Here is a 25,796-nt window from a genome sequence, read left to right as displayed (position 1 = left end):
CACGTATCAAACAAAAACAGATATTCCAAGCAAAAATGAATGGTAATAGGTCCAGTGGCAAGTAGACAGATGGTATCGAGCAACCATTAGAAGAAAGAATGCTTACACTGGCTCTAATGCTAAAGATCTAACAAGAAATAGGCCAGAATTGAGGAAAATAGCAAATTAAAGGCTGATAGTCCAGTAGTACTGATTTGTACTATCAATGCCACTTGTGTGTGCATTGGTTATAACAGATTTGAGCAATGATTTCTTATGAGTGAACAATTCAACCATTCCACAAATACTAAAAAAAAAAAAAAAAAAAAAAAATGAAAAAAGGAAGCAAAGTGATAACAAGAAGCACACATTCACTGTTCAACAATGTGCAAGGTGGCCAGTGCAATTTGAATTTGATACATTTTGCAAATAGAACATGTTTATGGCATTGTCAAAACTGTTTATTCTACACTAATTCTTCAGGAGAGATTTAAGTAAAGACATGCCTTCATGTGAATGCTTGTTAGTGTCAAGAAGCTAAATATGAGACTGTTATAATATAGATTTACATTTTCAAACTGCATCTGTATAAGATGCAAACTTACCTGTGAAATATGGTCATGGATACCTCCTTTAGCCATCATTTTTAATGTGTGAAGACACTGTTTCAGAGCTTCCTGACCTTCTTTAGATGAAGATTTCATAGCATATAATCGAAACAGATAATTCAAGTTTACTGAAAAATAAGAGTATTCATTAAATGTAATACAAATGCCATTAAAGTGGTATTGAAAAGTTAAAACAATTGAAATTAAATCCGATGTCAGAATTTCAAAATGATACAAAAATTCTCCAAACAATCAAAGGGGATTATCTGGAAAATTCAAAAATAACCCAGAAAAAAATAAAAGCAACGAGCTAGTGCTAACTAACTTAGAAAAAGCAACTAACTTAGAATTTAACTAAATTTATAAAAAGTCATGTTATGAATTCTTCTATGCTCTTTCTCTAGAGGCTAAAATAGCTAAGTGACGTAAGAAATTGAGTGTCTGCAATTCTGCCCAGACATGATAGGAGGGAGTATATGATGAGAGTCTTGTCAATCAATTCAACCCTGGAGAGACTGTGCAAGGCACATAGAGTAGATTTTTTCTCAGTGTGGTCTGTGCTTGTTAACAGGAGAGATTGCTTCTTCAGGGATGGGATACACTTAAATAGAAAAGATGCAAGAATATTTGCTGATGCTATTGAGGCAAAGTTAGGTGGGTCAGAAAACTGCTATCTTTGAGGGGATACACAGACTAATGTGTGATTAACAATAGCTGCAGGCAAAGGTGAAAGTGATTCTTGCACTATGTCTATTGGAATGAGCAGCAGCCTTGAAAGGAAGGTGTTGGGGATTTCAAGAACTGCTGGTAGTAATCATGAAACAAGTAAATACATGGGCTGTACACGAATGCTAGGAGCATAGTACTTAAATTTAGTGAATCTGCTGGTCAAGACATCAAATGCAGACATTGTTGGGATTTCAGAGACATAGTATCACTCAGATATAAGCTGACCGGGCTAGCTAAGTGGGTAAAGTGCCTGCCTAGCAACCTAAAGGTCATGGGTTTGAATCCCGTCTTGGGCTTGGATATTACGATGGTGCCGTACTCTCCGGTTGGACCTCACGGCCACGAACACGAAGGAAGCAGTAAAAAACTGGTTCCTTTGTGTATTGCTCACATCACTAAGATTAAAAAAAAAAAAAAAACACAGATATAAGGAATGCAAAATTTGAATATGGGGAGTACAGCATATACTGGAAGGACAGGATAGGAGGGAGAAAGGAATATGTTCTTAGTTAAGAAGCACATAAAATCTAAGGCAGTGCATACAGTTGACATGGGTGGCCAGTGCAATGTCGAGTGAGTTTGGTGTGACTGTTCTGTGATATAAGTATTGGGGAAGAAAAAATGATAGTAGTAGTGTTTTATAGGCCTAATGACTCTGATTAATACAACAAACAATTGCACAGAGAAATAAAATGGGCCAGTAAATAAGAATGTCTTATAAGGGGGGATTTTAACTTCTCAGATACTGACTGGAACTTGTGGGTTGGTCACTCACAGACTAGCGAGACTTTTGTGGATTTATTGGGTTTGGGGTTTGGGTTTTGGTTTTATTGGCACATTAGCTACTAGTGGATTTATTGGATCACTGTTTTCTGCAGGAGCATGTTAGAGAGGCAACAAGAGGGAGTAATACTCTTGATTAAATTATCAGCAGTGATTATTCATGCATTAAGAATTTGATGATAAAAGAACCACTAGGTGACAGTGATCACAGTGTATTCATTTGGAATTTACTTAAAGACGTAACTACCACTGAGGGTAAAGAGAGGGGTTTTTGCTTTTGTAAAGGTGACTACAGTGGTCTCAGACAGTTTTTAAACTGTATACAGCGATGAACAACTGACGAAGTTACCATCAGCAAATTCTAAATGGGAATGTTCAAGGAATTAATCATAGAAGCTACTAGGCTCTTTATATTAATGGATTCAGATGAACTGATGAAACTCTTAGCAGAGAAGAAATCTGCATGGGATACATATAGATTGTTGGGAGACACAAAAGCCTATGGTAGATATAAGCTGGTCTGTAATCAAGTCATAAAAGATGTCAGGCAAGTGAAGAAAGATAATGAGAAATCTTTGGCAAATGATACAAAGAAGAACTTTTTTACTTAAAGACTAGAATGAATCAAATTGGTCCACTCGATATCAATGGTTCGATTATCAACAATCAAACCATTATCAATAATGGTTTGATTATTGATAATCCTGCTCAGGTGGCTGACAAACTGAATGAGTATTTTGCATCTACATTCACACAAGGAATTATTTAGGGAAGAGGATGCAGGAAGTTTATCAAATTCTAACAGGGAGCTAAATGATTTTGTAACAACTGAGACCAAAGTCGAGAAAAAATTGTTTAAGTTAAACATAAGAAGGGCACCTGGAATTGTTAATGACAAGCAACTGCTTTCCTTCCTTCTGCATATCATTATATATTTCTGAATAGGCAACAAAACATTCTAAATTCCTGTCTTTATTTTCATACTTCTTTCCAGAGATTAATCATTATCAACAATCAATGAAATTATGAGATTTATGAAATTATGGTTACTAGTAAGTAACCATAATTTCATAAATCTATGCCCCAACCAAGAGATGTATGCAAAACAAAGACAATATTAAATTATCAAGATGAAGTGTGAAACTTCTGCTACCGCTCAGAGGAAGTGGTACAGGAACATATGCTATTTGATAACTAGAAATAAATAACACAGTTGTATATCTGAACTGACAATCCTTGCTAAAATTTGTAATTAATTTATAAAAATAAGATAAATATCAGTTTATTAGTCAGTAAATCAGATATAAGATATCTAATTTAATGGAATAATCCTATTTATGGAATAACAGCAAATTAATTACAGAAGAAAGAATAGATAAGTCATAACATTGCACAGCTTTCAAAATTAATGTATACTAGGGGGCTTTGTCTCCTGCTCGCTGCACTCGCTTCTTTTGATAAAATAAAATACTTACAGGAGCTTTTGACTCTGTGTGTGTCTCTTCCTCAGCTATGAATACATAAATATGTTTCTATATAATATCAGTGTAGGTACACTACAGACAACTCAAAGAAAAACTACGATCATAATGTGGAAGGCATCACATTTCATCTGCATCTCATATTGTGCTCATCCTTCACAATGAGTTACCATGTATTGCACTACCTCGAATAAGTAACGCTTCACTAATAGAGAAGACTATTGTCACTTATTCTTGGTAGGCACCACCACCACCCAGATGGCACCGTTTCAAAGCTAGTTGACTTTTCATCAGTGGGTGCCTTTCACACTACAATTGTAGTTTTTCTTTAAGAGTTGTCTGTGGTGTATCTACACTAATATTATATAGATATAGAATCTTAAACTCTTAAAATATTATGCCTTGTTGCATTTAGTTTATTTAAATAAATATGTTACATAAGGAAATCAAGAATGGTACAGCGTGGTCATGTTAGAGAAACATAGCGGGTGACCATGCTTAAACAGAAGTTTTGTTTTACCACAGTAAAACAAGCTTCCGTTGCGTCTTTTTGTATTTGTTACGTATTACCACGTAATCCGCATCTCTCTTTTCCCATTGGCTGAATAAATATCATTAGGAGGAAAATTATTTTAATGTATAGAAAGATTTTACAAGCATCATAAAATAATAATAACAATAATACATGTAAATAATAATTCAAAAGTATACTTCAAAATAACACAAAGTAAAAGATAGCAGCACAACAAGGTTGTAAAGAGGATATTAAGGTCAAGAGGATATTAAGGATATTATTCCTATAATTCTTTTCAGATACATACAAAAGTAAGTCAATTTCAAGCTTCTTCATTAGTTTGATGGAAGGATAAGAGGAAAATCTATCAAGAGAATGAATTCTATTGCATAATGGAATTAACTTTGGTCTTGATCTGGTATTTCTTGGAGGGGGGGTTTGTTCTATGTCATCTTGTTCCACAATGAGTGGGGTATCCCATTTTGAGCTGTAAAAAAAGAATTCATCACTCTGGCTTGAATGATCCTGTCTATGGGAATATTTTCAAGGTTTCTATAAATTTGCATTCTAGATCTGGTATACTTAAATCATGACTAAACATTAACCCACTTAATAATACTGTAGTCTATTGAATGGATGCCATTCAGATTGGTGTTGGCAACAGCAGACCAAATCTGAACACCATATAACAGATGAGTAAAAATATGAGATTTAACATATTTCATTAGAATGTGTGTGGGTAGAGATATGTAAAAGGTTTTGTTTAAGCACCCCATACCCTGCAAAATGTACTACTCTTAATATTGTTAATATGGAAAAGCTTTTCATCAAAGTAGACTCCAAAATCATTCTAAATATAAACTTTATTGATAGAATGATTGTGTCATGTAGGTTATAAAATAAATGGCAGTGATTTTGTCAGATGGTTGGATGAGCAGATTTGTTTGGGTTCATGTTCTTGTTTATAATCCAGCACAATGACCGGGTCAGAGGAGTTTACAATAAATCATGAATACAATTATTAATTGTATTTAGCCGTCATGGGCTTTAACCATGGTCCACTCAAAGAGTGTGTGCTACTGAACTCTTGCCCCTGACCATTCAGCTATGTCAGGCCTACATCAAAAGCGTTAAAGTAGGTATAGACTGTAATAAGTGTACCATATGAGTTATTAATTGAAGATTCATAACTTTAACCAGAGATAGCCCAGATCTTTAAGTCATCTGCATACCCAATTATCAGAATGTTCTCCTGAACGAGGAGAGGAAGAATAGCTGGAAAAAAAATAAGAACAGTGAGAGAGTACCTCCTTAGGGAATTCCCATTCAAACCACCCTATGCTATATTTAATTGTCAGACACAGAGATAAGGGTACAATTAGATGGTGATTTTTGTATAAAGTAAAGCATATCACTATTAATATTAGACAATTCATAAAGAAGTTTTGTAAAAAAATCACTGGATGGACAGAATCAAAGGCAGAAGCTAGATCAATATAAATAACATACATCTGAGCACTGAAGTTAATTGCATCAGTAGCAAAGAATGTAGCCTTGATTCATAATACACAAGACATTTTATCTCCATAGTGAATATGTGAAACTTGTGAGAGAAGAATTATTCTAGTCAGTGAAGTAATAGCAATCTGTGCAAAGTTTTAAAATAAAAGAGGTCACTGCAATAGGCCACCAACCCTTCAATCAAATGTGGGATATTTACTTTTAGGAACAGGTATGACTATACAATGACCATGGCAGGAAAAAAATTCTTCTTTATACAATAATTAAAAATATTAGTCAGGGGTTCAAGAATGTACATACAGGACATTTTAATAACAAAATTTTGTAAAAGATCTGAAACAGATTAGCATTAGTAGAGGCATTTGATGCAAGAAAGCAAGCTTATGCAGCATCAGCCAAAAAAAAAAAAACCCCACTTCCACTTCACCCCTCTGTTCGTTCAAAATACCTGTCCAGCTGAGCCTTAAACTTATTTAGGCTATCAACCTCCACCACAAGGGATGGAAGTCTGTTCCACCAACCAACCACCCGCTGGCTAAAGGCAAATTTCCGCACGTCTATCCTACATCTGTCTTTCCTCAATTTGAATTTATGCCCTCTCAGGTGATTTTTCTGAGCTAGAGGAAGAATCCCATCAGCATTGAGCATGCTTAAACCATTCAAGGCTTTATACACCTCTATCAGATCACCTCGCTGGTGCCTAGTCTCCAGACACTGTAATTTGCAAAACTTAAGCCTTTCTTCGTAAGAGCACCCCTTTGTTCCATTCACTAATCTTGTTGCCCTTCTCTGTACTTGTTCCAGCAGCTCTACATCCTTCTTGAAATGAGGCCTCCAGACCTGTATACAGTACTCTAGGTGTGGCCTGACCATTGCCTTATACAATGGAATAATCACCTCCTTATCCCTGCTGGAAAAATTCCTGTATATCATTGACAATACTCCATGAGCTACTCTTGCAGCTCGTCTGCACTGCTCAGAGAACTTCATATCTGCCTGCACAACCACCCCCAAGTCCCTTTCATTCTCTACCACTGTCAGTGTAGTACCACAGAGTTGATACGTTGCTCTGGGGTTGCTGTTTCCCATGTGTAGTACTTTACATTTGTCAATGTTAAACTTCATTTGCCACCTCTCAGCCCATCTGCTCAACCTTTCCAGATCCTGTTGCAGCAGCATAGTGTCAGTAGTGTCCTTGACAACCCTGCCAACCTTTGTATCGTCTGCAAACTTGGACATTAAGCTTGATATACCATCATCAATGAAAAACAGCAGTTTTACTAAATCTATGTATTAAAGCGAAGATTCTGATTTTTTTTTTTTTTTTTTTTTGATTTGGTAGTTGTTGGCGCATCGGCTTCTGTGGCCATATTGCACCTCCCAAGGTTTTTTGCAGTACTTTGATCCAAGCCCGAGGCGGGAATCGAACCCGCGACCTTTGGGTTGCCGGGCAGGTACTTTACCCACTCGGCTAGCCCGGTCGGCCGAAGATTCTGATGACAGTTTTGTTTCCAAGATAAAGTAAGATTTTATGATGAAAACCTGCAGATGAAGCCCATCCATTCTTCTATATTTGGCAGTGTGATACTAGTATTCTGATCAGGAATAACTTTTAAGAGTGGCAATCTGCTCTTTGGTAACTGATTAAGTCTGAATTTCTTAAGGACAACAAATTTTGACTTTGTTAACCAATGATTATGTGTATTTTCATCTAATGGACTTTTTAATATGATCCTATATAGCTTCTGCCTTAATCATAAAAGCATTGGATAGCTCATCATCTCAACTGAGCTGGAGATTAGAGAAATTTGACCATAGCTGCATTATTCTTGGAAAAACAGGCCGGCCAGCCAGGTAGTAAAGAGATAATAGCTTTTTTTAAGAAATTCCCAAGGAAAGAGATTTAGTAATTCAATAACCATATTTATATTTAAATATTTAAGAGAGAAGGAGAATTTAGACATACTTTTATGATATCGTGTTTAGGATTGAATTTTATTAATGTCAAAGGACCAAATAATGAATTTACAGTGCGATTTTTTTTTTTTTTTTTTGGTAGTTGTTGGCGCATCAGCATCTGTGGCCATAATGCACCTGCCAAGGTTTTTGCAGTACTCTGATCCAAGCCCGAGGTGGGATTCGAACACGCGACCTTTGGGTTGCCAGGCAGGTACTTTACCCACCCGGCTAGCCCGGTCGGCAATTTATAGTGTGATGAGAAGGCACTCTTCCATAGCACTATGTTATTCAATGATATATTAATACTAAATCCAGTACCTGTTGATTCCATGTATGATGACATACAATTTGTGACAACATACAATTGAGTGTGACAAAGTACTCTCAACAATCAATTTGAGAGTTTTGTATGCAAGGAAAAGAAAGTTAAAAATCCCCATACATTATGGTGGGAAGTTTTATATATTCCACAGAAACAAACCACAAAATAAACTCGTAAATATCTCTTCATCGACCATAAGCAGAAAATAAATATTACTGATAATTAAGATAATATATATTATAATAATATTTGATAACAGTAGCATAACAAAATTCAAATTTTGAAAGCACACTTAAAGAGTGAAGAACGTCCCACCTTTTTTTATTGTCTCTATTATTTAGAATCATATTATAAGTTGCAATAGGGAGGAAAAAGAAGACCAGATGTAATTATAGATAAACATGTTTCATTAAGACATATGACATCAAAAGATTGAGAAAGAATGAGATCTTCTTTATGAGATATTATTATTTAAGCTACATATGTTTTGCCCCAAAAAGTTAATCCTGTGAAAACTATTACAAGGAATATTCACATTAATATAGCCATATAGTGTAAGGAAGCCACAGGTGTTTGCTGCAGCAGCAAAAAAAAAAAAAAAAAAAAAAAAAAGCACATAAGAAAATACAAATTATGAACTGCCTGCCTCATGTAAGTAACTGTCAGCCTCAAACTACCTATGGAGGTAACTTGTTCCAATAATCTACACTCGCTGGCTAAAATAAAACTTCTTACAATCTAGTCTAGATCTCTTCCCCTGTAATTTTAATTTATGGCCACTAGTTCTGGAATTCTTTATAACAGTAAGAATTCCACCTTCATTCATTTTACTAATTCCTCTCAGAGCCTTATAAACCTCAATCAGATCACCTCTGAGGTGCCTGGTTGCCAAACTGTAGCCCACATAATCGGAGTCTTTTCTCATACGGTCACCCTTCTGCCAATTTCCCGATGTGAGTTCAAGAAGCTCAATATCTTTTTTTCGATGAGCTCTCTATACTAGGATACAATATTGCAAATGCTGTCTTACAATTGCCTTATTGTGGTGCCTAACACCTCCCTATCTCCACAGAAAATGTTCGATAAATCATCGATAAGATACTATGAGCCTTCCTAGCCACCTGTTTATACTGCTCTGAAAACTTAATATCTGCCCATATTGTAACTCCCAGATTCCTTTCTTCCTCTACTGTTTTTAATTCGACCCCACCAAGTGTATAATTTATTTTTGGGTTGCTATTCCCAAGGGTAACCTTGCATTTTGCTTCATTAAAACATAACTGCTACTTTTCTGACTATTCTTGAAGTCTGTTCAAGTCACCCTGAAGGAATGGCACTGATCATTAACAACTCTCCTAATCTTATACTGCCTGAAAATTTTGACATCACACCCCTTATTCCTTCAATCTATGTCATTTATGAAAATCACAAAAAAGTGGTCCAAGAACCGTTCCTTGGGGGACTTCACTTCTGATATTACACTAATATGAAGAATATTCACTGATCACAACCCTCTGCTTTCTGCCTGCAGCCACCCTGCAATCCATCTTAGAATCTTTCCTGTAATCTCAACATGTTCCAGCTTGTTCCATTCAGTAATCTCCCATAAGAAACTGCATTAAATGCTTTGCTAAAATCGAAATAAACAATGCTGAAACTGTTCCCTATATTCAGCTCACAAGTAACTGTGTCGAAATAGTTTACTAGGTTAGTTAAACATAATTTTCCCTTAACAAAACCATGCTATGCATTATTCAGAATGCCATTTCCTTCTAAATGTTCCTGGACTGCACTCTTAATGATCACCTCTAATTCTTTCCCTACCACAGAAGTCAGGCTAACCAGTCTGTAGTTACCAACTTCACTTTGAGAACCACCTTTAGAAAGTTAATTTGGAGAGTTGATAACATTTTATCTATGGAAATGTGAGCAGGCTGACCATTTCCTGAAAGTGGCAATTATTGTTTCCAAAGAATAAAGGAACACAATAACTATCAACAACAGCATTTAGTGAGATTTATACAGTGCTAAAATGACACATCAGGTAAATCTGATTGATAGGGTTCAAAAAGGTGTTAGTCTCATATCATGTATTATCTTGTGGTGCCTAACACTTCAAACAGGTTCTACTTTTGGGAGGGGGAGATGCTTCCATGCAATAAGAATACTGATAGCAATAGCAGACAAGAATGGTAAGCCTTTGTTCAGTGGACGAAGGTTAAATAATTCTTCCTTTGAATATAGCATTATCATCCAGAATATTGTGAATATAGAGTTCAAGAAAAACATATCACAAGCAGAATCAGTGCAAAATTTTAAAAACAAGTAATGCTGCACATATGGTGCCACACTATATTTTAATAAAATAATTTAGTAATAATAATAGATATACATTTTTAAATGAAATTTTGCTCTAATGTCAATATATGGAAAGCATAGCAAATTTTCACTGTGAAGGAAAGAACTCGTGAAATAATAGAGGTAAATAAACTCCTAAATGAACTATGAATTATTTTATATAAAAATAAGATATGTCCTACATGCATCTTCAGGACTACATACTATCTTTATGAAATTATATCTATAACATACTATTTTCTTACCACACTGAGGAAATTTTGGAGCTGATCCAAATCCTCCATACTGCTTATCAAATGATCTAGTTAACTGCTCAAAACAAGTATGTACACATTGCAAACTTGGTGCTGTAGCAGGAATTTCATCTGGAAGCTTAAGTGTTGATGTCTGCATCAGAATATCCAAAATTCTTGTCCCTTGATCACTTACTTTTGATTCATTGTCTTTCCACTAAAAAATATACATACAAAACATGTGTATCTATAAAATAAAAATTATATATAGCGTATACATATTAATAATAAATATTAAACATTTTCCTAAAAATAAAGTATGAAAACAAAGTAAAATAATAACAAAAACAAAAAAGCCAACAGATATAAACACAGGTACAATAGGATTAAATTACTGCTGAAAGATATTAATCTGAAAATTTAAATCCTTCAAAAAAAAAAAAAAAAAAAACCTTCAAGAAAAAAAAAAAAAAAAAAAAAAAAGATAGAGACAGCAAGTTCATTTATGTAGAATAGGAAATGGTTCAACCCACAGTTTTCAGATGGTTCATAACAACTCATGAAGAAAATTAATTTTAAAAGAAATAAAAAAAATCTGAACATTTTTGTTCTACTATTTTGTCAGTTTTTCTCAGTTACATTAAAAACTATCACCAGTTCAGAGTAACATGAATAGGATTACTCAACACTTTCTATGACAAAAAGAATACAAAGTGAAAAGAAAAGAATATAATTTCAACAAACAGGATGACACACAAAAAGGAAGCTTTTATATATATAAATAAGAAATAAACTGCTTATTTTTCTTGATGCAAAGATAAATAGGAATCTAAACTCTACTACCAACCTCTTGTAACAGAGCGAACTGCTACGGAAATTCGTGTTTCTATAGTTAATGAAACTTTTGAAAAATTAATGTTTAAATGTGATGCACAAAAGTTAAGTCCTATCAAATAATACACTTAAGATAAACATTTAATTAAAATATTTCAGCACACAAAATTCACTGTACAGCATTTATAGATCAACAAGACCATACCGAATTTTGAACCAGAGGTATCAAATATCAGTAGTAAAGGGATTGTAAATATCTTTTACTCATCTTTTTAATAAACTTTATTATGATAAATATAACTTTTTTTGCTATTATTATGAATGTGTAATGATACGTTAGGATTATAGATAACATAACTTTGTTTCTGGTGTAATAAATCACAAGTAGTAAAGAATTTAAGAAATAATTCAATTTTTTATTAAAAATGACTAATAATTTTAAGAAGTCAGTTTGGAGTTTGGAATTTTTAATGTACCAAATAATAATTCTTTGGAAGTAATGTAGTTTTAAATGAAACTGAATGTATTAAAAAAAAGTTTACCATTTGAATTTCATATTAAAAATGTATTAAAGATTTAAATTTTTTTACTTGATGCTGTATTATTGATCCATATGCAGCTCTAAATGAGTATGGTCACCTTTGATATAGAACAATAACTTATTAAAAGCAATAGTAAGAGGAAATTATAGAGATTTATATATGTTTAGCTTAAAATCTGAATTAAAGAGAAGAGAAGAGAATTGACAGTATGTAGAGTTTGAGATTTAAAGTGAGGAAGGAATGAATACAATCAAATATAATCATGTAAGAATTACTTGACTCTATATCTGGAATAACATTTTTTATAAAAATATTACCAAGCATAAAGATATTTCAAGTATAAATATATATATTTTAAGAAATTCAATGAACAATGAAATTGAAATTCAGAATACATGCTAGCAAAGCACATAGCTAAGACTAGCAATTATTTCATTTACAAAAATAATCTACAGAACAATAAAAATTATAGTACCTCTATATATTTCACTCATTATTTGGAATTATGTCTCTCTTTGGTCACCAAGCTTTCAGATGGATGCTAAAAGAACGGGAAATACATTCTTCATTCAGTTAACATAACTGAGCTCCAAAAAAGGAATAAAAAGTGCTTTAACTGAAGTATATAAATTATTGTATGTGGGAAGGGGCGGATATAAAGTATGACAGCTCTGCATAAGACTCAAAATCAACATAGTAGAATGAAAAAAGGTTTTGTGGTGTTCTATTTAAGGAGAGTTATAAATGAGGTTCAATTTTTGGAAGCACTTTCAATAATAAATTTCAAACCAAAAAAGAATTCAAAGAAGATGAATAATAGATAATAGAAATGAATGGCCCAATAGTTTAAAAATCTTTGAGTATGTAATTAATGTAAAAATTAAAAAATCACTTATGGAGATAATAAATGACAAAATGGTGAATTATTCAAAGCCAAGACAAGAGAGAAGGAACACAATGTTTTTACATAAGTAAATTTTCAGTTTTTACACTGGGATAGTCAAATAAGACCAGAGAATTTACAACCGTAATGACATGCAGCAGCTGACCACAATATTGCTACACCCTCATATTTCTGGCACAGTGAAGACATACCAAATGTTTGTTTAATCCACATAACCTTTATCTAATTTTAAGGAAATTATATGAATTTTATGTGGATTAGCCAACTGGTTAGACTACAAAATTAAGATTAATTATACTAACAAAAAAAGTTAGTGAAATTGCATCATGTTTTTTAAGAAGTGAATTACCAAATTGGTAAATTGTTTTTATCATATATTTATTTTTGTTAAGTGAAATCTTTATGTATGTTGAGGCTATAGCCCTACCAAACTCTCTCAGATTTTGGTAGGGCTATAGCCTCATCATATATTGTTGTTGTTGTTGTTATTTGGTTTTTAGGAGCATTGGCAACTAAGGCCATATTGCTTCGGGATATGCGGTGGTCATTCCCTGACCTTTCCGCATCCTCCGTATTTGGTGGTGACGGGCTCGAACCCCAGTCTAATCAAGGAGTGTGTGCTACGCACTGCTCTTCCTTCCCACCTGGCTACGGAGGTGCCTTAATTATATTGTAATTAAAAATGAATACAAAAACTGTAAATTATTGTAACTGTATTAATTGAATTCTTGCAGTTAAAAATGAAGACGAGCATAAAGCTAATTTCTGAGGAAACTGATAACATGGATAACAAATTTCAAAACTGAAATTTTTGAGAGTGGAACATATGAGATTAACACTAAACTGTAATGTATATGCCATTCTAGAGGAATATATTTTCCAGTGAAGAGTTCATAATAATAAATGAAAAATTACAGTCAATAACTTCATTATTTCAAATTAAGATATCAATAATATCTTTTTCTAGTTAATTATTTACACAAATCTTATCGATTAAGATGTCGTTAATATTTAGGCATTAACAAAATAATACATAATAACCCTCCAACTGGAAAAAAATGTCAGTGTTTAACAGAAGTATAAACAAGTTTGTCTTCTTATATATTGTGATCATATCAACAGAGGTTATTAATTAAAAGATTTTTCATTTACAATGAATAGTTCCATATTTCATAACATATGTTGCAACATAAGGAAAGGACATTTTTATAACACATGATTTGGATTTCAGTTTAGTTCACTGATGTCAATTTATAAAGGTTACAGACAACAAGAATGCAAACTTCCTGAATGCTTGAACTATCAACCTACTTAAATTATCTGGTGATGTTCCTTGATTTGCTAGAGGATCCTATCATAAGGCTAAAGAAAAGTATCAGCCATATAGTGCAAGGAAGCCATATGCTTTTGTTACATCAGCAAAAAAATAAAATAAAATAAATAATAATAAACAATAATAATAAAAGGATAAAAATAATAGATAAATCAAAAATAACAATAAAAATATAAAGAAAGATATAAAAAATAAAAATATATTAAAAAAGTACATAAGAAAATAGACTAATGATGTGCTTCCTTCTGCATGTAAGTAACTGTCCAGTTCTTTGAATCCATCCAAGCTGTCAGCCTCAACTACCCATGAAAGTAATTTGTTCTTGTAATCAACAATTTGCTAGCTAAAAGAAAACTTCGTGCAATCCAGTCTAACCTCTTCCCCTGTAATTTGAATCTATGGGCACCCTTTTTCAAGAATCCTTTAAACCTAAAAATTTTGCCTTCATTCATTTTACTATCCCCTCTCAGAGCCTTATAGACTACACTCAGGTCCCCCTCTAAGGCCCCCAGTTGCCACGCTCTGTAACTCACATAATTGAAGTCTTTCCTCGTGTGGTCATCCTTTTACATATCTCACCACGTGGGTTGCCTGTCTTTGGTCCCATTTTTGAAGCTCGATGTCTTTTTTCAGGTGAGGACTTGGACACAGTACTCCAAGTGCAATCTTATAATTGCCTTATAGAATGGGGTTATAACTTTAGTGAGACTCTAGAGCTGCTATTGCAACTTGTACGTACCTGAACAATTTATCCCCCATTCCCTTTGGCCTAGTAAGTTCCTGTTGACAAGTTATTATATTTACAACTTAAGCAAGCCAGTTGATGTTAATTAACAGTTAATACAAATTCTGCATCCATTTAGGATTAGCACATATCAGCAGGTTGTCCACAAACTTTTTGAACAATAATTTCCAGTTTGTCTGGTAAACAAATTTTTTAAGCTTTTTGGCAGTGGTCTCTCACAATTACTTTTTCGTGTTGATTTTTCTTAGATTACACTTAAAATTTCCAGTCCACTCTTAGTCCAAAGAGGACTCCTACAGTGGGCCCAAAATGTAGCCTATATAACTTAGTAACTGAGAGTACTAAGGTAGAGGACATTGTATCCTTCCATATATATAATCAATAAACAAAATTCGATTTACCACAATGGGTATGTCTCTATATTTAATAACTTCTGAAATTCCAATATAAATGTCCCTAAGTATACTTCTATCCTGTTATAAATAGTTAAGAAAATATCTTAAAAAAATAAACTTACTTGTTGAGCCACATGTCTTAAAACAGTAGAAAACCCTGGTCTACCAAAATAGCGATCATCAGGTGGAAAATAGGTGCCTCCTAAAACAGGCTTCAGATCTGGTGTAAGCCAAACACTCATTGGCCATCCTCCTCCACCAGTTGTTGCCTAATGAAACAAGTTTAACAAGTTAATAGAATTTAACAAGTTAAAACATTAAATTCAATTACAGGAAAATAATATAATTTTTAATATATATATATGATAAGTAGTCACAGTTATTAATACCTGAAAGTTTTTGCTAAAGCACAGATAACAGGAAGATAAGGTCATTCAATTTTACCTAAGTGACTCAAGTGTGATTTGCATAAAAGAATTGTTTCATGTAATTAATTTCTCAGCACTTAAGAATATCTGCTCAAACATTTCTGAAAGACTTCCTGCTGAAATTTTTCAGTGTCTCTAAGAAAATAAAGCTGGACAAAAAGTCTTTAAATTTTATTCTTAGCTGATAACAAACATAACGATGTTTGTTGAGTTACAGTATATCAAAACTGCAGGTTACTGCACAAAGGTGGTTCAAAAAATTCACAGAATGATTATGCAAAAATAAAGCTTTTAAAAAAAAAAGTTCCTACTTCAGCATTCAACATCTGACCCCTGAACTGCAGAATACACTGCCTCTTCATCAGAGTGAAATCTTTGTCTATGAAGATGCTCCTTACCTTTTGGAGGAGAAGCTACCCAATAAGAGCCAGATCTGTGGAATAAATTAATATTTAAGGATTTTTAACCCCAAATCTGCAATGACAGACATTGTAACAGTGGACTTATGTTCTAGTGCATTGTCTTGGTAGAAAAAGACATTATAATATAATCTCCCTCACTGCTTCATCTTGACAGTTTAAAGGAGTTTCACAATTAATTGTGCATAATACTGGCTGGGCTGGGAAATGTGGTTATATAACTGGAGTAATCAACAAGCATCCCAAAAAATGGAGGCCATCACCCTGCCTTTTGAAAGAGCAACACAATTTCTTGGATAGCAGAGATGGCATGTTTCCAGGCCACAGTGAGATTATGTCCTTTAAATGCATACACTTGGTAACAGTGTGAATTGGGACCTCTGAGATTTTTAAACTTTTGAGTTTTTTTCAAAAAAAGTAAAAAGTAGTTATTTTACTTTGGCTCATGATAGTACCAGCCAATTCTTATATTCCTCTGTCATTTTGAAAATGAGAGTAATTAAAACAATTCACTACCATTAGTACAGTTATATCATTACACAAGGCTTATCTATTGAATAACATTCTACATATATAAAAATTTCAAGGTCGTCTGAATAATACAACTAGGCTATTCTATGAACTTTTAGAAACACACTCATAAACATATACAGTAGCCTCTCAATTTTCTGGGATAGACAGTAAAAATAAAATCTTGGACAATCGATTTCCTGGTTAATCCAAAATCACGCCGTTTGAACGCTGCCTTATCACACCGTTTCCAAACTTTTGAATAATTTAAAGTTTTTGTTCAATTGAAAGCACAACTCTTTTGTGTTTACCAATCATTTTTGTGATTTCTAAACAAAAAAAAAATATTTACTATAAAAAAAAAATTGACACTCCTGACAAATAACGAAACAAAATTTGTCTTTTTTTTTGCAGTGCGATGGAACACAACAATCCATGTAACGCACTAAAACAAACTAAACATTTGCTCTCTTTCTATTGTTTTTTTGAGCAGTGGGTGTGAAGACAGCAGGTGTTGAGGAATAATATGGTACATTCATCTCCCAATGATGACTTATAATAACAGCACTTCTTGTTGCTTATTTAAAACTTGCAAAACGTCAGTTTATACCTATTTCCGGTGGATTTTTTTTACTTTGGAGTCTTGAAGTGTCCCGGTTAAACTGATCCCGGTAAATTGAGAGTCTGTTGCATTTAACATATCTTAACTCTGTTTGGAGCCTCTTCAGAAAGAAGAGGATCCAAACAGAGTCAGGATACGTTAAACCGCCTGATGACTAATTCAATGAAAGATTCCCTTTTCCATCCTCTCTTACTCTCTTCCCTCCAACTTAAAACAGGCTGCACAATGATGTGACACACTCTTACATTCGTTTGTTATCTTAAAAGAAAGAAGGAAAATAAGTACTTTCCTTCTTAATTTCACTGTAAATGAGGATTGCTGAAAGTCATTCACATCTCCAGTATATTACTTTAACTGGCTATGGCTATATTAATATCATAAAATGTTGAATTCTTCATTGGTTCTTTCCAATCACATGTTGACAAAACAGTGCTCATTTTCAAGCATATATGCATATACATAAAGTGTCTATTACCTTCACCATATCTCTGCCTGTCTGCATGTTAACAACTGGATGCCCAATGGCAGATTTTCATTAAATTTTATATTTGGCTCTTTCAGGAAGATTTACAAATCTACATGAAAGAGCCATCATCCCAAATTTCACAAATATCAGTAAAATGTAAGACCAAAAAATTGGCAATAATTATTTCATTTTTTGCATAACATTTCTGTATAATATTTATTTCATAATGAAATAAAAATCTGTAGTTAAGATATGGGGAAAGGAAACTTGAAAGACAATAATCTGGCTTGTTTTATTCAACTTAGATGAAAACAATATAAAAACACTTAAGTTGCTCTTCACCTTAGAATATCTGCAATTTGATAATAGAAGCAGTTCAACAATATTAATATTTGAAATATGTTTTTTTTAAGTTATCAGAACTATTTGCCTCCTCCCTTTTCAGCATTTTAGCATAATAGGAGAATATCATATATTAATTAATATAAAATATCATTACTGACTAATTTAAAAAGAAATTATACCTGAACAAAAGTCATATAAATTTTATCAACATCAGGTCTTTCTTCTCTATCCACTTTAATGTTCACAAAGTTTTCATTCATGATCTTGGCTATATTTTCATTTTCAAAGGATTCCCGTTCCATCACATGACACCAATGGCAGGTTGAGTAGCCAACTATAAATAACAAACAGTATAAAAATTTCAGAGTGCTCTCAAATATCCTTAAAATTTTAAATTATAAAGTACAATGTTTTGTATTATAGTCCACTAAGTATTAAATATAAAGTGTGGCTAAAAAGTTCCAGGAATGACTTTATAAGTAAATTAAAACTGAACTTAACAATTACCTGCTTTTATATCCTTCAAAGTAACCTCTTTGGCAGGTTTTATATGAAGCCATTCTCTTCTGCCACAACTAGAAGCATTTTTAGAACTCATTTACTGATATCAATTTTAGTGCCCTCAAATATATATTGCTAGATTTCCTCCAAAGGAAAAAAATGCATCTATTACAGCAAAGTTTTGGTACCTGCTAGTAGTAAGAAGTCAAACTTTTGCACCATTTGACTTCTTACTACTTAGGGAGAATAGAGAGGATTCTCCATCTGAAGAATCTACTTTATTCTCATTATAACTGAAGGATCTACTTTATTCTCATTACAACTGAAGGATCTACTTTATTCTCATTACAACTGAAGGATCTACTTTATTCTCATTACAACTGAAGGTTCCATTTTATTCTCATTACAAAAACAGTAGTTGTAGTGGCAAATAAATAATGCAAGAAAACAAGAATGCAAGGGAAAAAAAAATCAACACACATCCCATTTCACCTGTCCATCCCATCTCCTTTAAAAGTTTATCTAGTTCTTCCTTGAATTTATTTAAACTATGCACTTCTACAATGCCAAGTGGGAGTTTGTTCCACAATCAACCACCCTCTGATCTGCAACCATCTTTCCTCAACTTGAATTTATGCCCCCTTGTGTGTACAGTCTGAGCAAGAGAAAGGATTTCATCAGATTGAGCTTACTCAATTAATTCAAGGTCTTAAATGCCTCAATCAGATCTCTTTGTGAGGGCCAAATCTCCAGACGTGCAATTTTTTTTAATCACTGACATGATTTTTAACACGATTAAAAACTGCAGCCATTATCAACCCACTGCAAGATGGAAGCCTCCTCAACAATTCATGCTAAGGGAAATGGACTATAATCTGCCACGCTGGTCCAATATGGGTTGGCAGGTCGACCGTATTTAGCAGTCAGTGGCTTGAACCCCGGTCTACTCAAAGGGCATGTGCTACTGCACTCCCGCTCCTGACCACTTGGCTATGGAGGCCTATTAACACGATTGTGTTTATAGGAAACACGATTGATCATAGTTAATCATTAATTCACACTACATTATTGACAAGATCAAGTCAAAATAGGAATAAATTAATATTATTATTAAAATTAATAATAAACTATTTATGCACAAAGTTGGCAATTTTACACAGCTATAAAATTTCATGAAAAACTCACTTCAGAGAGCAAATCAGTTTCTGATAACTTTTATAAACCTATCATAAACTGACCGATAACACATTTAGGAAACTTGCTCATTTCTGAACAAGAAATATAACAAATCTACTTAAGGTAGTAGATACTTCGCCATCCAATGTGAAAATAGTAATGTAGCTAGTTAGTTAACTGCTTGAAAACAGTTGATAGAAAATGAAATCACACATGCACAGATAAAAAAGTCAGAACTCAATTCATCATCAGCAGATTGGAAACTGAAATGAGAAAAGTTATATATATATATGATAATTTTGTGAGTCGCTTAAGAATGTTGTCATTGAATGCCATCCTATATTTTAAAACTGCTTATTTTTAAAGGGGAAGAACAAATCTCAATACTGGTGAAAACAAATGTTTATGCTGTAACAACAAATACAGCAAGAAATATACTATATAAATACATAAAAAATAAACTTACTAGACAAAAAGATCATTTTGTTGTCTTTCTTAGCTTTCTGAAAGGCTTCTTCTCCCCATGAATACCTATGAAAAAATAAATTAATCCATAGTTTTCTTAAAGAATACAGTGACTAATTTTAATAAATGCTTAATTCTAGTTTCATTATATAAGCAGTTTTTTTTTTTTTTTTTTGCAAAACGTAGTGCAATATTTCATATTGCTTTGTGTGAATGTGCAATCTATTATATATTATTAAAGACATTTTTAACATACAAGGTGTGGCAATAAAATTTCCAGACTGGTACTGTTGTGGCCACGTTCAATGAGTTTGAAAATAAACAGAAGTGGTACATTGTAGATCATATTTCCCCCAACAGATGATGGTACAGAGATTGTCCAGTAGGCTGACAGGTTGCAAGTAACAACTTTTGTTAGTAGTACTAACATCTGTGTCACAATTTTGCAATGGAGCAAAACAATATCCAAATTTGCTTTAAACTGGGAAAATCTGTAATACAAACATACAAAATGTTAAAAACTGTTTATAGTGATGAAATCTTAAGTTGTACCAATGTGTTTGAATGGTATAAGAGGGTCAAAGACATATGTGAGGACATTTGCAATGACCCAAGAAGTGGTGTCCATGAACCTCTCAAAATGAGGACCGAGTTGAAAAAGTTCAGGAAATGGTAGCAAGAGATTGCTACCATTTCCTGTTATTGTCATTTGTTATTGTCATTTGACCCTCAGAATGAGGGCTGATGGCATTGGGTATGAATAAGGAGATGATTCATTAAATTCTGCATGAAGATTTAGGGAAAATGAAGGTCTGTGCAAAATTTGTGCTGCACAGACTCACAGATGAGCAAAAGAAACAAAGAATATCATCATGTGAAAAATTCATCCAGACTTGTCAAGACAATCCTAATTCTGCTGACTGTATTTTCATTGGGCATGAGTGTTGGGCGTTTCAGTTACAACTCAGAGATGAAGCGTCACAACATGCAGTGGACTTCAAAATCATCACCAAGGTCCAAAATGTTTCATTTACAGAAGTCCAGGATCAAGCAATGCTGATCATGTTTTTCAACAAACAGGATGTGATTCACAAGTAATTATATCTGAAGGGGAGAGAGTCAATACAGCTCCTTAAGACTACTGAAGAGCATTTCCTGGGTAAGACCACAATTTCAACAGAAAAGCAGCTTGTTCTTTTTGTATGACAATGCCCCTGCCCATTCCACACCTGTTGTGAAGACATTTCTATTGAAACATAGCACTCTCTCTCTCTCTCTCTCTCTCTCTATGACTGCAAACTCCTAGTGAATTGCTTTATGTGAATGTTATCAACGGTGGTATCATTTGAGGAATATTGATATCAGAAAGGTCTGTTAACTGTTAGGACCATGTGCAGTCCCACTGAAAAAGAAATTTGAGGAAACAAGAAGGTTCAGCACAGTGCTGCATGAAGAGGGCAGATAGTTACTGATGAAGCACACAAGGAGATCACAACCATCACAGAGTACTTTGCACAGCAACAGTCACAGAACAGGAGTGTTGTTACCTCCACTGTATGTGTTTCTTTCTATAGCATGGAAGGTGTTTTGGGTGTTGCTTTAGTATTACACAAACAAAATTTGCACACTACAAGAGCTTAAAGCAAGTGAACAGAAAGACATTCATCCTCACATTCCTGGTATGTATGAATGTGAATTATTCCAGCTTTGTTTAGTGTTTACTGAATCAACAATAAGAATGATATAAATGCTATTTAATGCTATTTTATGTAATTCTATAAGAGTATAATTAATATTAGAAGCGTTTTTATTAAGTCTATAAACTATAAATTATAATAATACAAACATGATTTGATAACATAACTGCATAACACAACACTGAAACAATGGTATAGTATTACATAATCTAGGAATAGTGTAGTGTTATTACTGTACGTACATATCTCTTAGTTCAGTGTGATATTTTTAATTTAAATTTAAGCTAAAATCATGACTAAGACTATAGAAGCAAAGCAAAGAGTTCAAAGTAATGGGAATGCTCTGGTTTGGAGAAGACTGCTGAGAACAGTTCTCTTACAAATTAGGATTTTATAGTGTAAGCTACTTGTTGCATGTTTGCAAAACCATTTAAAGCTGAGGGAGAGAAATGATACTGGCAATGGGGATGACTTTGTGTCTCTTCTGTGGAGGAGATTATCTGCAAATTCAGCATTCTGATGGATGAATAAGAGAACTTGAAAAACAGGATTGCTCTGAAAGGAATTAAAATGAGGTATCCATCAAGTACTTAGCTGCCCAGTTCAATGCCAGGGCTTACACTCATCAGACAACACAACAGTATCTCCAAAGCAAAAGGCTCTGGTCCCACAGCAAAGGAGCTACTGTTGGCAAGTCTATTGTCAAGGGAACAAGAAATATATTGTGCAAACAGGATAGGTGGAATAGGACCAGAGTATGAATGCAAGTGGCAAAAACCAATGATGTTGTAGAATGGTTATCTTTTAAGAGCACAAAAGGTGATACTGTTGTACACATTTGTACTAATGATAGTAAGAATAAGCAATCTGAGGATTTAGTTAACAGGTATAGCGCAATGTTGAGAAAATCTGCAAATTAGGATTAATTTGAAAATGTCTGGATTTTTACCCAGACTCGACAGGAGGGAGTTATCAAATTCAGATTCTTTGGCTAAGAATTCAAAGAAAATTAAGGAATTCTTTGCTTATGTCGATGTTAGAAAGAAAGGGATGAACCACACTTGCCCACAATATATAATGGACATATCTGTTGATGATCCTGTCTGGGATGCTGAAAAACTAAATAAATATTCTGCATCTACATTCTTGTACAAAACTTTTTAGGAATGGTGATACCAGAAGTATACCAAGTTAAAACTGCCAACTAAATGGTTCTGTGGTAAGTGAAAAGAACTTGGAAGCATTTTGTTAATGCTGAAAATAAATAAGGTAACTGGAGTTGATGGGATCTCCCCCCCCCCCCGTCTGTTATATTAAAAGAAGAAGCAAAGGAGGTAACCAAACCTTTCACCATAATTATGAGGGCATTCTTGATTTCTGGGAAGGTACCTACAGACTGGAGATGTGCAAATGTCTTTCCTATTCAGAAAAGGGGATAAAAAGGCAAACTGGGCAATTATAGACTTGCAAGCTTGGCTTCCATTCCAAGGAAAATAATGGAGTCAGTGATTAAAGAAGTAATGTAAGATCATCTTGACAGGAATAGAGTTATATGGCAATCACCGAATGGATTTGTTAAGGAAAAATCTTGTCTGACCAATATGATTAGTTCAGATTAGCTAACAAAGGAACTGAATGCAAAAAAATAAATCTGAAATCATATACTGTACTTAGATTTCATTAAACCTTTAACCTTGTTCCACATGAAAGACTGCTGTGCAAATTGGAGCAGTCTAGCATTAGGGGAAACTTACGGCTATAGATAAAAGAATGGTTAAATGGCAGAAGACAGAGAGTGCTATTAACTGGCACTGCTCTTCTGCAACTGTTATTAGTGGGATCTCTCAGATTTCAGTAGTGGGCTCCTTACTGTTTTTAATATTTATTAATAATATTGGTGAAGACACATCAAGCTTAATGTCACAGGCTGTAAATGATACAAAGGTGGGTGGGGTGGTTAATGACAGCAATCAAAGAATACTAATCTTTGATTGCAGTAATCAAGTCTGTCATCAAGTCACCAAGGAGGTTAGGCAGGTGAAGGCAGATTATGAGAAATCTTTGGCAAAGGATGCTAAGAAAAACAGCAAGGATTTCTTTACTTATATAAACTCTAAAAGGAAGGGGATAAATCTGATTGGTCCACTTGATATCGATGGTTCGACTGTTGATGATCCTGCTCAGATAGCCAGATAGCAAACAAACTGAATGAGTATTTTGCATCTACATTCACACATTAGCATTAGTAGAGGCTATGATGCAAGAAAGCAAGCTTATGCAGCATCAGCCAAAAAAAAAAAAAAAAAAACACAATGCTCACATTTCACCCCTCCGTTCTTTCCAAATACCTGTCCAGCTCAGCCTTAAATTTATTTAGGCTATCAACTTCCACAACAAAGTATGGAAGACTGTTCCACCAACCAACTACCCGCTGGCTGAAGGCAAACTTCCGCACATCTATCCTACATCTGTCTTTCCTCAATTTGAATTTATGCCCTCTCAGGTGATGATTATTCTGAGCAAGAGGAAGAATCCCATCAGCATTGAGCATGCTCAAACCATTCAAGGCTTTATACACCTTAATCAGATCACCTTGCAGGTGCCTAGTCTCCAGACACTGTAATCTGCAAAACTTAAGCCTTTATTCATAAGAGCAACCCTTTATTTCATTCACTAATCTTGTTGCCTTTCTCTGTACTCGCTTGAACAGCTCTACATCCTTCTTAAAATGAGGCCTCAAGACCTGTATACAGTACTCAAGGTGTGGCCCGACCATTGCCTTATACAATGAATACAGTAAACAACAATGGACTCAACACTGAACTCTGGGGGACTCCACTAATAACATTAGTCCACCAAGAGCAGTGGCCATTGATTACCACTCTGTCTTCTCCCACTCAACCATCCCTTTATCCATAGCAGCAATTTGCCTCCAATTTGTTCAGCAGTCTTCCATGTGCAACAGTATCAAAAGCCTTTCTAAGATCCAAATATATGATATCAAAGTTATTCCCTGCATCCAGTTCCTTTGTGACCACATCATAGTACCCAATCAAATTGGTCAGGCAAGACTTTCCCTTAACAAAACCATGCTGTGTCAGAGCTATAACTGAAGTCTTGTCTAGATGATCCTGCAGTGCTTCTTTAACCAGCGCCTCCATCAATTTTCCTGGAACAGAAGTTAAACTAACAGGTCTATAATTACTTGTGTCGCCCTTTGATCCTGCTTTGTGAATTGGGATCACAGTTGAACATTTCCAGTCCATGAGTACTTCCCCTGAGTCCAAAGAAGCTCTCATAATTATGGCTAAGGGTTTGCTTACTTCCTTTGCTGCCTCCTTTAATATAACTGGATAGATCCCATCCACCCCGGGTACCTTTTTTTTTTAAATGCCAGAAGGTTATCAAATTGTAGCAGGGTGCTTAATGATTTTGTAATAACTGAGAGCAAAGTGGAGGAGAAATTTTTGAAGTTAAACATAAGAAAGGCACCTGGGGTGGAAGGGAACTATCCAGTTATATTAAAGGAGGTGGCAAAGAACTAAGCAAACCCTTAGCCATAATTATGAGAGCATCCTTGGACTCAGGGGAGGTCTCCATGCACCGGAGATGTACAAATGTATCCCCAATTCACAAAGGGGATCGAAGGGTGACACAAGTAATTATAGACCAGTTAGTTTAACTTCTATTCGGGTAAAATAACGGAGTCACTGATTAAAGATGCATTGCAGGATCATCTAGAAAAGACTGCAGCAATAATTCAGACACAGCATGGGTTTGTTAAGGGAAAGTCTTGTCTGACAAATTTGATTGGATATTATGATGTGGTTACAAAGGAACCGGATGCAAAAAATAATTTTGATATCATATACTTTGATTTCAGGAAATCTTTTGACACTGTTGCGCATGGAAGACTACTGTACAAAT

The 25,796-nt window shown here is 34.2% G+C and overlaps 1 protein-coding gene across 2 annotated transcripts in view; it reads right to left on the bottom strand.

Annotated features, from left to right (window-relative positions):
- Positions 1–25,796, bottom strand: part of LOC150076847 (spermatogenesis-associated protein 20) — a 108,140-nt gene that overhangs the window by 50,544 nt on the left and 31,800 nt on the right. For both annotated transcript variants that reach the window (XM_090386050.1, XM_090386051.1), the window contains exons 3-7: positions 20,174–20,238; positions 18,210–18,364; positions 15,363–15,509; positions 10,500–10,704; positions 585–715 (exon numbers count right to left, since the gene is read on the bottom strand). In XM_090386050.1, coding sequence (XP_090242176.1) covers positions 585–715; positions 10,500–10,704; positions 15,363–15,509; positions 18,210–18,364; positions 20,174–20,238 — 703 coding nt within the window. The remainder of the gene's footprint in view (positions 1–584; positions 716–10,499; positions 10,705–15,362; positions 15,510–18,209; positions 18,365–20,173; positions 20,239–25,796) is intronic.

This window comes from Mastigoproctus giganteus, chromosome 12, assembly GCF_048544385.1.
Source record: "Mastigoproctus giganteus isolate SK-2022 chromosome 12, ASM4854438v1, whole genome shotgun sequence".
Classification (NCBI taxonomy): Eukaryota; Metazoa; Arthropoda; class Arachnida; order Uropygi; family Thelyphonidae; genus Mastigoproctus; species Mastigoproctus giganteus.
Note: the sequence above shows the minus strand (reverse complement) of the source record. Positions and strands in the feature narration are given on the sequence as shown.